Source organism: Camelus bactrianus, chromosome 17, assembly GCF_048773025.1.
Source record: "Camelus bactrianus isolate YW-2024 breed Bactrian camel chromosome 17, ASM4877302v1, whole genome shotgun sequence".
Lineage (NCBI taxonomy): Eukaryota > Metazoa > Chordata > Mammalia > Artiodactyla > Camelidae > Camelus > Camelus bactrianus.
In genome coordinates, this window is record NC_133555.1 from 45,277,148 (window position 1) to 45,289,737 (window position 12,590).

Sequence of the window (12,590 nt, forward strand, 5' to 3'; positions counted from 1 at the left end):
AAGTGCAGAGAAGGGACTTGTTCCTTCGTTTTCACTTCCTGTTCTTATCAGCAGCTCTTTTCCACCCTGGCAGCAGAAGTTGGCACCAAATTTCTAGCTTTCGCCACTCAGAATGAACTGGGCCTCCCTCCACCCAGTATCTCTGGGTCCTTGTAACCCCTACTTCCTTCTCCTTGTCCTCTGAGCCCAGGGGGTGGGAGCTGCCGACTGCAGTTTTTGTCTGCTTCATCCTCGGTGTGCACTTTGCCCTGGCAGTTCTCCGCTTCCTGTTTTAACCAGATTTCCTACGTTAAATTGTCACTGTTTAAATGTCTAGTGAGGCTCCTCTTTTTCTGAATCAGTCCTGACTGACAGCCGGAGGCATTTGCAACCTACCAACCCCGCTGTGATGTCTGCTTACATGCATACTTACTGATTGGCCAGCCTGATTTTTTTTTACCTTGTGGGTGATTTGAGTATCTCCATCTACTTGACCTTGTTGGCTATGGTCTTGGTTTCCTGGGGCTGCTAGAACAAAGTCCCATAAACTGGGTGACTGAAGACAATAGGGTTTATTCTCAGAGTTATGGAGGATAGAAGTCCAAACTCAAGGTGTCCTCCTGGTGAAGGCGCTAGGAAAGACTCTTCCCTTCCTTCTTCCTGCCTAAGCTTGTACCTGTACCGCCCCCAGTGTCTGCCTCCTCCCTCACATGGCCCTGCGTGGATATCAGTCATTGGGTTTAGGACTCGCCCTACTCCAGTATGACCTCATCTTAACCAGTTACGTTTGCAAAGACCTTATTTCCAAGTAAGGTCACATTCTGAGATTTCAGGTGCAGCTGAATTTTGGGAGGACAGTATGTAACCCAGTGAAGTTACTTCGTGCTTTGGTAAACATGGTTCTAGCCATAGACATGAGTAAATATTAAACGTATACATTGTTCCTGTTACAGCCCCGTTGTAAGTACGGTAGACTTTGGTTTCCTATGTCCTGACACTTGGGACAGGAGAGTAAAGGGGGGGCGGAATCATGGGTAGGTGTCACTCTTTTCCAGTTTTAGGAAGGAAGGAAGTGGCATCTGAGCTGGATTTTGAAACTTTATGGTGAGCTTGGAAGAGAAAGGCATTCCAGGCCATGGAGAACCCGTGAGCCTCCCAGATCAGCCAAGTGCCAGCTCCCCTTGGCTCAGTGGACTCTGAGGCCTGACAGGGATTAGGGCAGAGGGGGCAGTGAGCAGTCAGCCGTGTCGGCTGTGTATGGTCTGGGGGCACTGCACTGTGGGTCTCCCAGACTGCGAGAGGATGGAAGGTGGTAAGTCAGGGGTCCCAGTTACGGATGACCCGACGAGTCACAGCTGATTCACGGAAAGCACGTTCTGAACAATAAGGCTGGTCATGTATTGTTGGATTGCATTTGAGTGAGATGCCCAGGCCGGGCAGATCTTAGAGAGGCAGAGTAGACTCGGGACGCCCCAGGGGAGAGCCGCGGAGGCGTGGAACGACTGCTTCCTGGGCGTGGAACTGTCCTCTGGTGTAAAGAAGTGTCCGTAGCTGGAGAAGGGTGATGACCGCTCCACGTGGAGTATGCCAGGCGTTGCTAGCGGGACGTTTTACGTTAAAAGTAAAAACGAAACAAGGTAGAAAGCGTGACTAGGCCCAGGTGCATGATGCTGCTTCTATGATGAGAGCTAAGTAGGATGAGGGGAAGGGATGGCTGAGCTTTTGGTGCAGGCGTTTAGTTTATCAGCTGAGCACTATCGTTAGGAACAGTATTTTATCCTGGGCCAGGTGCTGGACTCGGCTCTTCTCATATATTGTCCTGCACTTTTCTCACATTCACCCCAGATTTGTAGAGGGCCAGGAACTTGTCTGCGGCCTTAGAACTAGTAGGGGGTGGGGCTAGGACTTACCTGACTTCTGGGATGACCATCCGGCCTGGTTTGCCCAGGACTTTGCCAGTTTTGACATGTGTTCCTGTGCAGGTCAACCCAGAGCTGATTCCTGAGTCCCGGCAGGTTCCCAAGTCTTGAAGCTTCCCCGGGTCCCTCCTAATCTGGGACACCTGTTCTAAAACCTGTTGCACCCCAGCGGTCAGTTTGGAATCCCTGATTTAATACCTCAGTATCTCAAACAAATCCTTGTGGCTTTTCAAGACACATCATGTAATATGCATGAAAACACCAGGCCTTCTGTTGGGATTAATTTTTTATGGACAATAATACATCTGATTAAACTGGCTGCTTTACGAGGCCTGGTGGCACGGGGTCGGGGGGCGCAGGGCTGTGTAGATGGTCTCTGGCTGGCCACGGGCATGGTTTCTCAGGTGGGTCAGACACTGTTCCCAGTTTGCACTTGGCGTGGCCTCTGAGCTGGGCTGCAGCCTGGTGCGCACCCCCCCCCCCCCGAGGGTCTCCCCCAGGTGGGGAGGAAGGCTGGATGGTCTGTGGGAAGTTGCTTGTGTGCCCAGAGTAGTCCATTTCACACCGGGTCCTCGCTCCTGGATTTGGGCAGGGACCCAGCTACACTGGTTTTCCCGTGTCGGAGCAGCTCTCAATAGTCCTGACTTTCACCGCAGAGGTGCCATTTCCCCTGCAGGGACACCCAGCCCTTGCCAAGCAGCTCCTTCAGTTACAGTCAGACAGATGCCGTTCTCCCCCGAGAGGCCTGCTCTCTTTCCAAGGACGTGGGCCACCCGGTTCGGGGGCCCAGGGTGTTCACTTTCAGGGCTGGAAAAAAAGCAGACCTTCAGCATGGAGCGAAGGTCCTTCTCGTGTTGTGAGACTGACTGTTTTTGGTTTTCCAGCTGAGCATTGAGCAGGCCCAGACGGTGGCTGAGCAAGTGGAGATGAAGGCAAAAGTGGTACAGTCGGAGGTCAAGGCCGTGACTGCAAGACACAAGAAGGCCCTGGAGGAGCGGGAGTGTGAGCTGCTGTGGAAGGTAACGGGGCTGCCCGTTAGCCGCTGCACGTCTTTTGGGTACCACACACCCTGGACCCCAGCTCTGAGTTTAGAACACTTGGTGGTCTTCCCCCACGTTTGTTGGCAGAGAGATGTAGGGGTCCGTGAACACTGCGGGTGCCCTCTGAACAGTTAAACAAACCAGAAGCCCTTCCAGAAGCAGTCGGGTCCCCGAGACTGGAAGGACGGAATCTCAGGTTTGTCCTGCACACACTCAAGGGGGCAGAAAGGAGGGAGCAGGGTTGAGATTATTGTCAGGACAGCAGACTGCTGGGCACACCCTTAGTTTGGTGTCCTGGCTGGTTGTGCTCCCTGACCCCTGTGGAAAACCAGCTTCCCCTCCTGGGGACGGGGAGCCTGGTGCCCTTCCTTTCTGCTAGAGTAGGGGCTAGGCACTGAGCAGGCTGATGGGCTGTTTAGAGAAGATCAGCTGGAGAGATGAGTCGCCCCACCCACATCCCCATGTGTCATGGCCCCCTCTGACCTTCCATCCCCACTCAGGCACAAGAGAGGGACGTGCCCAGCCTGGGCCAGTACCTTGCCAGTTTCACCGTGATCACGTTCTCCAAACACCCAAATAAGACTATAAAAAGCTGATTAGAAAGGGTGCGCTTGGGTGCGTGGTGCTTGTTTGGCTCATGTAATCGATGTGATGGGGGAGGTGGCATCTCACTTTTCTGGAAGTGACCCTGGCCAGGCGCTGTGCCCTGGCCTGCGTGGGAATGCTGGCTGCATGGGCTTCTTCTGCAGTGCCTCTTCCTTTGAGTTAGTGCGCGCACAGTTGCCTTCCGACTCTCTGACCTCTCCAGGAATATGGCTCATTTGCCCGTTGACAGAAGAGACGAGTCCTTGGATGGAAACAGTCCAAGATTTAATTCACATAAGTTATTCAAGCACCTCTGTGAGCTTGATGTGGTTTTCAGACACGCCGATGTCCCCATGCTCTGCGGGTCTCATGCCACCCACGAATGTTAATTATAACTGGAAGGGGCCCCCTTCTTGCAACCTGAGAGCTGTGTGATGAACTCTGCCACAGACTTGCTCTTCTGGGTTTGCTGATGAAAAGGCCTTTGTGTGCAGGGGCTTCTGCAGGTCTCACCTTCGTTCCCCTCCCTCCTGTGGGGCTGACTCGCAGCCTCTCTCTCAAGGCAGCTCTCTTTCAGGAGGAATAGGAAGCTCAAGGTGTTTTTGTTTGTTTGTTTTCTAATACCATAGGAGAAGCAAATCGGGAAGAAGAGTCAGTCTTTTCTTTGTGTAATAAACTTCTTCCCTTGCCTGAAAACTCATTCGTGGATAACTCTGAAATAAGCTTGCTCATTCTGGACACACCTCAGTCCCGTTTGTCTCTACTTTTTGCTGGGGTACCTCGCCACAGTCCTGTGGGAGGAGTCCCCCTCTTCTCCTTCACTCATTCCTCATTTTTCTGCTCCTTCCCGCCTGTCTCTGCCTGGGCGCCTCCTTGTTATAAAACGTTTTGTTTTCTTGCATTCCTGGTCATTGAAGATATCTGGGTGCCAGGTGACCAGTTTTAGGTATTGGGACAGACCTCTTCTTTCCTGTGGCTTATGCATTTCCGGTGGACATGGCTGCCTCTTGAGGAGAGGGTAGCTGTAAGCACTGAGTTGAGAGATCAGAACCAAAGCCCAGAGGTTTGGCCCAGTGCAAGGCCAAAGGACAAAGCTTCCCTTTAACCTGTCCCCACATGGGCCTCTCTGCACACACGTGTCCTTCCAGAGTGGACGGATGAATAAGCATGAATGGGGTCAAAAATCACATCATCCACCCCCAAAGGGAAAGTCTGATTAAAATCTAGCCTTCCCAACAGTGGACACTTTATTCTAATAGAGACTTTCTGTGGCTTTCAGATCAGTCAAGCACTCAGAAGTCTTGGTCCTCTTTGCAAAACAGCACAGACCAGCTGGGCGACCTGTTTGTTCTCCTCATAAGGGAAATCACTTAGAGGGCTTTTAGTTATCTCATGCAAAAGAATGAAGAAATGGCTGTTTCATCAGTCAAACAAAAAACCCATATTCCCTAATAGTGTGGTTTGAGAGCCCCAGAGGCAGGTCCGAATCCATTTATCTGTCTTACAGCATTGTAGATTCAGAGGGCTCCTTAGGAAATAATCCAGGCTAATGGTTGCCAAAAAGTTGGTATCTCTGGCTCCCTGTTGAAGATTTCCAAAACCTGTGAGGAGAGAAAACAGTCAAGACAGGGGACATGGAAGGGGTGGGGGGTTGTCATCTTGAATTAGATCCTCACCGCATCCCTTTACTCTGCATCCACAGTCTTTCTCCCTCTCCTTGTGTGTGTACATGTGTGAAGGAGGGAGAGAGATTTTTCAAGAGACTTCAGGCTCTGTTGGAGTGCAGGACCAAACCCACTTATCCCTGCCAACCCTGTCTCTACACCAGGCCTGTCATCACAGTGACTCACGCTATTTCTACTCTAATCGCCAGTACTCTGAAATTGTCCTGCAGCTTTTCTTTGCTTGCTTGCTTTGTGTCTGTCCCTTTATAAGCTCAGTGGGGCTTAGTCTTTCTTTTCTTTCTCTCTCTCTTTCTTTCTCTCTCTCTTTCTTCCTTTCTTCCTTTCTTTTCTTTCTTTTCTTTCTTTTCCTTTTAAGTGGAGTTTCTGGGGATTGAACCCAGGACCTCGTGCATGCTAAGCATGTGCTCTACCACTGAGCTGTACCCTCCCTCTGGACTTGTATGTTTTCTACTGGCCGTGTGTACCTCCAGCGCCTGGCACAGACTAGGTGCCCAGGAAACATTTGTTATATGGCTGTTTTTAACTTTTCTTTTTGTGTAATTTCTAGTTTACAGAGAAGTTGTAGGAATAACAAGAGGACTCCATGTATCCTTTACCGAGATTCACCAGGGATTTACATCCTGCTCTGTTTTCATCATTTCCTCTCTCTCTCTGTATGTTTGTGATTTGAGAGTAAGTTGGCTTGTTGGAGATGCTGTCCCTTTTACACCTAAATACTTCAATTTCCTCTGAGCAAGGATGTTCTCTGACATAATCCCAGTTGATCAGAAACAGGAAGCTGAATATTGATACAACACTAATATGTAATCTTCAGTTCAGAGTCACATTTCGTCAGCAGTGTTGGTAATAGCAGTCTCCCCAACCCAGGATCAGCCATTGTTGTTTCGTCACCGTCTCCTGTCATTGGGGACAGTCCTCTGCCTTCCTCTGCCTTTGAATTTGGCCATTTTTGGAGAGTGCAGACCCGTCGTTTCTGCAGACTCTCCCTCAGTATGAGGCTTCCTCGTCGCTGGGGTCAGCTGATGTGCTACTTTCTGTCCTGATTCTAAGCCCCTGTGTCCTCTCTCCCGACTCTCACTTTTCCCTCCAGGTAGAGAAGATCCGCCAGGTGAAAGCCAAGTCTCTGTACCTGCAGGTGGAGAAGCTGCGGCAAAATCTCAGCAAGCTGGAGAGCACCATCAGCGCCGTCCAGCAGGTGCTGGAGGAGGGCCGGGCGCTGGACATCCTGCTGGCGCGCGACCGCATGCTGGCCCAGGTGCAGGAGCTCAAGACCGTACGCAGCCTCCTGCAGCCCCAGGAGGACGACCGGGTCATGTTCACGCCCCCCGACCAGGCGCTGTACCTTGCCATCAAGTCCTTTGGCTTCGTCAGCAGCGGGGCCTTCGCGCCGCTCACCAAGGCCACGGGTGACGGCCTCAAGCGTGCCCTCCAGGGAAAGGTGGCCTCCTTCACTGTCATCGGCTATGACCATGACGGGGAGCCTCGCCTCTCGGGCGGTGACCTCATGTCAGCCGTGGTCCTGGGCCCCGACGGCAACCTGTTTGGCGCCGAAGTGAGCGACCAGCAGAACGGGACATACGTGGTGAGCTACCGGCCCCAGCTGGAGGGTGAGCACCTGGTGTCGGTCACCCTGTGCAACCAGCACATCGAGAACAGCCCGTTCAAGGTGCTGGTCAAGTCTGGCCGCAGCTACGTGGGCATCGGGCTCCCAGGCCTGAGCTTCGGCAGCGAGGGCGACGGGGACGGCCGGCTATGCCGGCCGTGGGGCGTGAGCGTGGACAAGGAGGGCTACATCGTGGTGGCCGACCGCAGCAACAACCGCATCCAGGTGTTCAAGCCCTGCGGCGCCTTCCACCACAAGTTCGGCTCGCTGGGCTCCCGGCCCGGGCAGTTCGACCGGCCGGCCGGGGTGGCCTGTGACGCCTCCCGCAGGATCGTGGTGGCCGACAAGGACAATCATCGCATCCAGGTCTTCACCTTCGAGGGCCAGTTCCTCCTCAAGTTTGGCGAGAAGGGGACCAAGAACGGGCAGTTCAACTACCCCTGGGACGTGGCGGTCAGTTCCGAGGGCAAGATCCTCGTCTCCGACACCCGGAACCACCGCATCCAGCTCTTCGGGCCCGATGGGGTCTTCCTGAATAAGTACGGCTTCGAGGGGGCTCTCTGGAAGCACTTTGACTCCCCGCGGGGCGTGGCCTTCAACCACGAGGGCCACCTGGTGGTCACCGACTTCAACAACCACCGGCTCCTGGTCATCCACCCCGACTGCCAGTCGGCCCGCTTCCTGGGCTCGGAGGGCACCGGCAGCGGGCAGTTCCTGCGCCCGCAGGGCGTGGCCGTGGACCAGGAGGGGCGCATCATCGTGGCGGACTCCAGGAACCACCGGGTACAGATGTTCGAGTCCAACGGCAGCTTCCTGTGCAAGTTCGGCAGCCAGGGCAGCGGCTTCGGGCAGATGGACCGCCCCTCCGGCATCGCCGTCACGCCGGACGGGATGATCGTGGTGGTGGACTTCGGCAACAATCGGATCCTGGTCTTCTGATCACATCTCCTAGGCATCTGTGTTCGGGGTGTGCGGTGTCCGTCTCTCGCTCTCTCTTTCTGTCTTTATCTCTCCCCTCTTTTGAATTTCAAAGAAGAAACCGTCTCAGGGAAATTTCTTTTTTTCTTTTGTTGAAAGAGAACAAGAAAAGTACAACATTGCTTACGTCCTACCTCATCTTTATTTTTTTACAGATGAATGTACTTACCTTTTCTGCAGGGATTGAGCCTGTGAAGTGATGATTACTATCTACCTCAGAAACCTTTACGTCTCCTTCTCCAGCAGGCCCTCTGCCCTCCGCCCGCCCCCACTCAGCAGAGCCCACATCCCTTCTCCCTCCGCCGGGCGGGACATGCACAAGCCTGGCATCTCTGTGGTTGGGAGGGCGCTGGATGTGTGCAGTGGGGTGCATTCTGTAGATTGAGCCAAGGAAACACGAGAAAACTACTAAGAAAAACGAAAAACTATAAAACGGGGAAAAATAGGATTTAAGATGCTTAATTGTAGTGTATTTGTGTTCTTGAGAATACTGTGTTTATGGGGTTAGGTTGTGTTGTGTGATCTTGATCTTTTGGGGGATTTTTTTTTTTTTTAATGCTGCAACAGGGAACTTTCCTGTGTTCTCATTTTATACCTCAGTGTGTTTATCAGCTTGTTCAGCATTAGCATCTTTTCTTATTCCTGGAAGGGGTGGCTGTGGCTTGCTAGCCAAGAAAAGCAGACTGTTCCTATTTTAGGGTATGTAGTCTTTGTTTCTTTTAGGGGAGGGTGTGTGTGTGTACGTGTGTTGAGGGGCTGTGAAGCCACCTTACACCAAAATAGTAAAACTGGAAATGATAAACCACCTCCCAAAGAACTTTTTCTCTTCACAACTTTGGTTTCCAAAAAAATAGATGTAGTTTAGGAATTTTGATTTAAAGTATTCTCAAAAAGTTAAGTGTTTTTAGTTTGCTGTTGGTTATAAAAAACTAGGAGGAAGAAGAAAATTAACCTCCTTCTCAGAAAGAGGGATTTCGGACACAGACTGGCATGTGGACGAGAGCGGGCGGGCGTGTGCTCAGTCCGTCAGCAGAGAGCAGGAGAAACAGGCAAGGTACCCCCAGACTGCGGAGGGCAGGCGCTGTCCGGCCCTCCCCTCGGTTGAATGTTGTTCTGTTAATGCCAGGCATTTCTTTTCCTAAGAAGAGTAGGCAAAGGAATGCACTTTTGTTTTAAAAGCACAATTTTTCCCACTTAGGAAGTTCAGGGAAGTAGGATGTTTGCAAGTCAGGTTCATAGGAACAGCCCACCTCCACACCCTCTGCTCAGATCACTTTTACAGAGCAGTCTGCTCCCCCCGAGCCCTGATGGGTGTCTCGTGGTTAACGTGAATATCCCCTCGAGCCCCCTCTAAGGCCTTTGAATGTAAAGGATTTGTAAACCGAATTGCCCCAACCTGAAACATAGGACATGATCTTTTCTCCAACCTCTGTCTCGGTACCAAAGAATGAAAATGTAAGTCAGGTTCCCGCTGCAGAACTGTCGGTCGGCATCCGTCACTTTACAGGGTTGGTTCTTAGTGAGCTGGACTTGGGTGCAGAACCTTGTGCTTCTGGGCGTTAGCTGTCTTTCAAATACTGAAATAAGAGCCAAATTCCAGAGCAGCACACCCCAGGAGGACAAGGCGCTCTCAGATGACAGTGGCTTTCCGGCGACACCTCTTGTTTAAATAGAAAGACTTAACAGATCAGTTTCTTCTCCTATATCGAAGAGAGATTTCTCTTGCAACTTGGATGTAGTTTCTACTGAACAGAATTCTAATAAGTGAAACAGTTGTTTCTGTCGTCCCCAAAGAAAAGGGGATGGTGTGGAAGAGTGTTTGCCAGCAAAGCACATTGCGTTTCCCAACACACTCTTGTTGACATTTCATTGGCCTCTTCTCAGCCCCCTGTCTCTTCCCGTGGCTTTATTCTAGGGTTGCTGAGTGACACAAATGGGGAGAACTCGTTTCATAAAGGTGAACTGCATGCAGGAGAGGATCCAAAATCTGGAAAGTAGCCTCGAACTGCTGCCTCCCAGCTGCTGTGTCCCAGGCTGGGGAGGCGTCGGCAGATCTTGTTTTGTAGAAGCGCCTCTTCTTTTTTGAAGTTAACAATCCATCTCCAATTCCTTCAGTTGCCTTTTGTGTTTCCCCAGAGTTCTTTGGTCAAGAGCTCATGTAATTAAACACTTCTACCGTTTTTCCTTCTGGAATAACATGGTGCAGACCGTCCGTCCCTCAACCTCCCTGCCCCTGCAACCAGTCACCCTTTAAACACCAAAGACAACTGGTTTTAAATGCTTAAAAGTTTTTCTTATTGAATCAGTGCATCTAGAACATTCTTTAAAGTGTTCTCAGAGTCACAAGTATGGCTGGCTGAGTCATTTCAGGTAGTCACTGCCTTGGATTATTCTGTCTTCATTTTTCATCTCCACTCTGAGCCTTCCTTCTCAGTGTCCCCATATATGGGAAACAGTGGGACCTGAGTGGGGAATTTTCTTGGTGGGTAGCAGCAACTAAAACTGCGTATTTGACATTTTTCTGTGGATTTGGTTGGTTGTCAAGCCAGCGTTTCCACGCATGGCTGGAATCATCAGGGCTTAAATTAATAGACAGTCCAATTTGTAGGCTTAAAGCTAGCAGGTGTCCCCCGCTCCTGAGCATGCAGGTTGGCGATGCCGCCTTGCCCTCCGCAGTGGTACCTCTCCTTACCTCTTTGCACCCAGCGTGGTGTATCACTGCCATTTGAGAAACAGGGTCACACTTGGGAAGCTTTTGTTTCTAAAACATTGCCATCTGTGGCTGCCGCCGATTGACTCCTGACCCCCAGGAAATGGTGCGAAGCACTTTGGAGTGTGTTTCCTGTACGATGCAGAATGCTCCAAATGAAAGAAAGATGAGAAAAGCCAACGTTTGGACCTCCCTAGTGTGAGGGAGGCTGTTTAGAATAAATGTATCTCATTGCGTTCCTCCTGCCCATTGTGAGGTGTTGCTAGGGGAGCAGGAATTGGGTGAAAGAGGGAGTCTTTAAGGTGGTGAAAACACAAGGCCCTGGGTGCTGTGAGGGAGGAGAATAAAATGTTTCTATTGAGGAAATGTGATAGTTGGACAATTATCCGCATGTATGTCTGATCCGGCCAGGTGGTGGGGTGGGGTGTGTAAGCTCAGTTTCTGGTTTGAGATGCCAGTTGGATTTGGATAGATAGGTTTGGGCTTTGAGATGGCTAAAGGAAATTAACCCACAGATAAAAACCACTTTGGTTAACACTGACATTTCAAAAGTGCTACTGGTTTTTTTTGGTTGTTGTTTTTGCTTTTTGTCTTTTTTGTTTGTTTGTTTTTTTCCTTCCCATTATTCCTCTGAATTTGGTCATGAGAAGCAGTGTGGTCTCAGAACCTGTGCTGTGCGGTGGCTGCCAGGTGGCATGCGAGTTGTCTGGAGCCCAGTGGCCCGGACAGGACCCCAAGTGCACTGACTTGGATGGATGGACGGATTTGTAGGATACCCTTTTAAGTATAACTTATTTGGGGAATCAGGGAACCACAGAGAAGGGTACCATAAACAGAATCTAAATTATGCACTGGGCCAAAAAACAAGTTGCCAGATTGAAGGCACTTTGTGATGGAGTTGTAAGAGTGGTGGGGGTTTGGCTCAGTCTGTTTTTTTCTAGTTAAGCCAAAGCTTAATGGTTTGACGGGGGGTGGGGGCTGGGGGAGTCTTTTAGGCTTGAAGCAGCAGAATCCTATTGTGTGTGTGTTGTCTTCCTCTTTGGAAGATTCTAAGATTGCTGTGTTCTGGTAGATAGCAAAAGAGATGCCAAAGTTATGGGCTTGTTTTTCTGTTTAAAAAGAAAAAATCCAGTGGTGCCAAAATGTATTTATTTACATCACTCTCATTGAGTTTCCAACAGTCTGGGGCTGTATAAAAATCTGAGTCTTGTACTCGCGTGTGATGGGATCGCAGAGACGGGCCCTCCCAAGGCCCCAGCTTTCTCCGGCTGCCTGCGGGCCAGGGCACAGGACACACCCCCACCCCCACCCCCAGCCCTACCCCTTTTGCTTTTGTTTAGTTTCTACCTCACTTTTGGCCAGAAAGTCATCTACCTCATGTTAACATCTGATTGGTCTCTGAAGAGTGTTAACCCACCGGGGGATGGGTGGGAGTGGGGAGCTACCTCTGGAAGGAAATACTTTTGTAAATCCAAAACTGACGTTTCCCGGGAGAAACGTTCGATTGACCTTAAGAAAGAAACTTTGAAACCAAACATTCCTATACTCAGGCAAGCGTAGTCATAAATCCAAGTCTTACCAATCTGGCCTTTCCACCCCCACCCACCTGGCTAGGAGTTGCGCACACCATTACCACGTGGTTCAGTATTAGGAAACTACTGGTCCATCTGTCCTACTTGAGGATTTAACTGCAAATGAAGACCTTTAGGTCTTTTTTTTTTTTTTTTTCCTCTTCAAGAGGAAAATATTTTATCTGTATTTTGAATGTCTGCTAATACACCCTTTTAGGAGCAATTCTAAGGGTCTCGTTGGGAACATCACTTATTTGAAGGGAATGTGCGTCCTTCGGACCTCGTGATTGTATTTGTACCTTTTCTGGACCTAGCAGGATGTTCCTCATGACATTGGAACAGTCACTGCTTCACTGAGTGCGGACCATGCCCTGTGTGTTCTTTTGTTTTGAGGTTGGTTGGTGGGTTCTTTTGTTTGCTTTTTTCCTCCCCCTACCAAAGGTAACATGTTCTTTGACGGGTTGTTCTTGTCCTTTGCTTGTTGAAGAAATACTTGATAAAGTTGAGAAGCACATTACCA

General features: G+C 50.4%; 1 protein-coding gene across 1 annotated transcript in view; it reads left to right on the plus strand.

Annotated features, from left to right (window-relative positions):
• The window catches only part of TRIM71 (tripartite motif containing 71), a 62,675-nt gene extending 53,254 nt beyond the window's left edge, over positions 1–9,421 (plus strand). Inside the window, exons 3-4 of the mRNA XM_074345345.1 lie at positions 2,783–2,917; positions 6,299–9,421. Of these exons, the coding sequence (XP_074201446.1) occupies positions 2,783–2,917; positions 6,299–7,750 (1,587 nt within the window). The 3' untranslated portion in view covers positions 7,751–9,421. The remainder of the gene's footprint in view (positions 1–2,782; positions 2,918–6,298) is intronic.
• Positions 9,422–12,590: the final 3,169 nt, after the last annotated feature.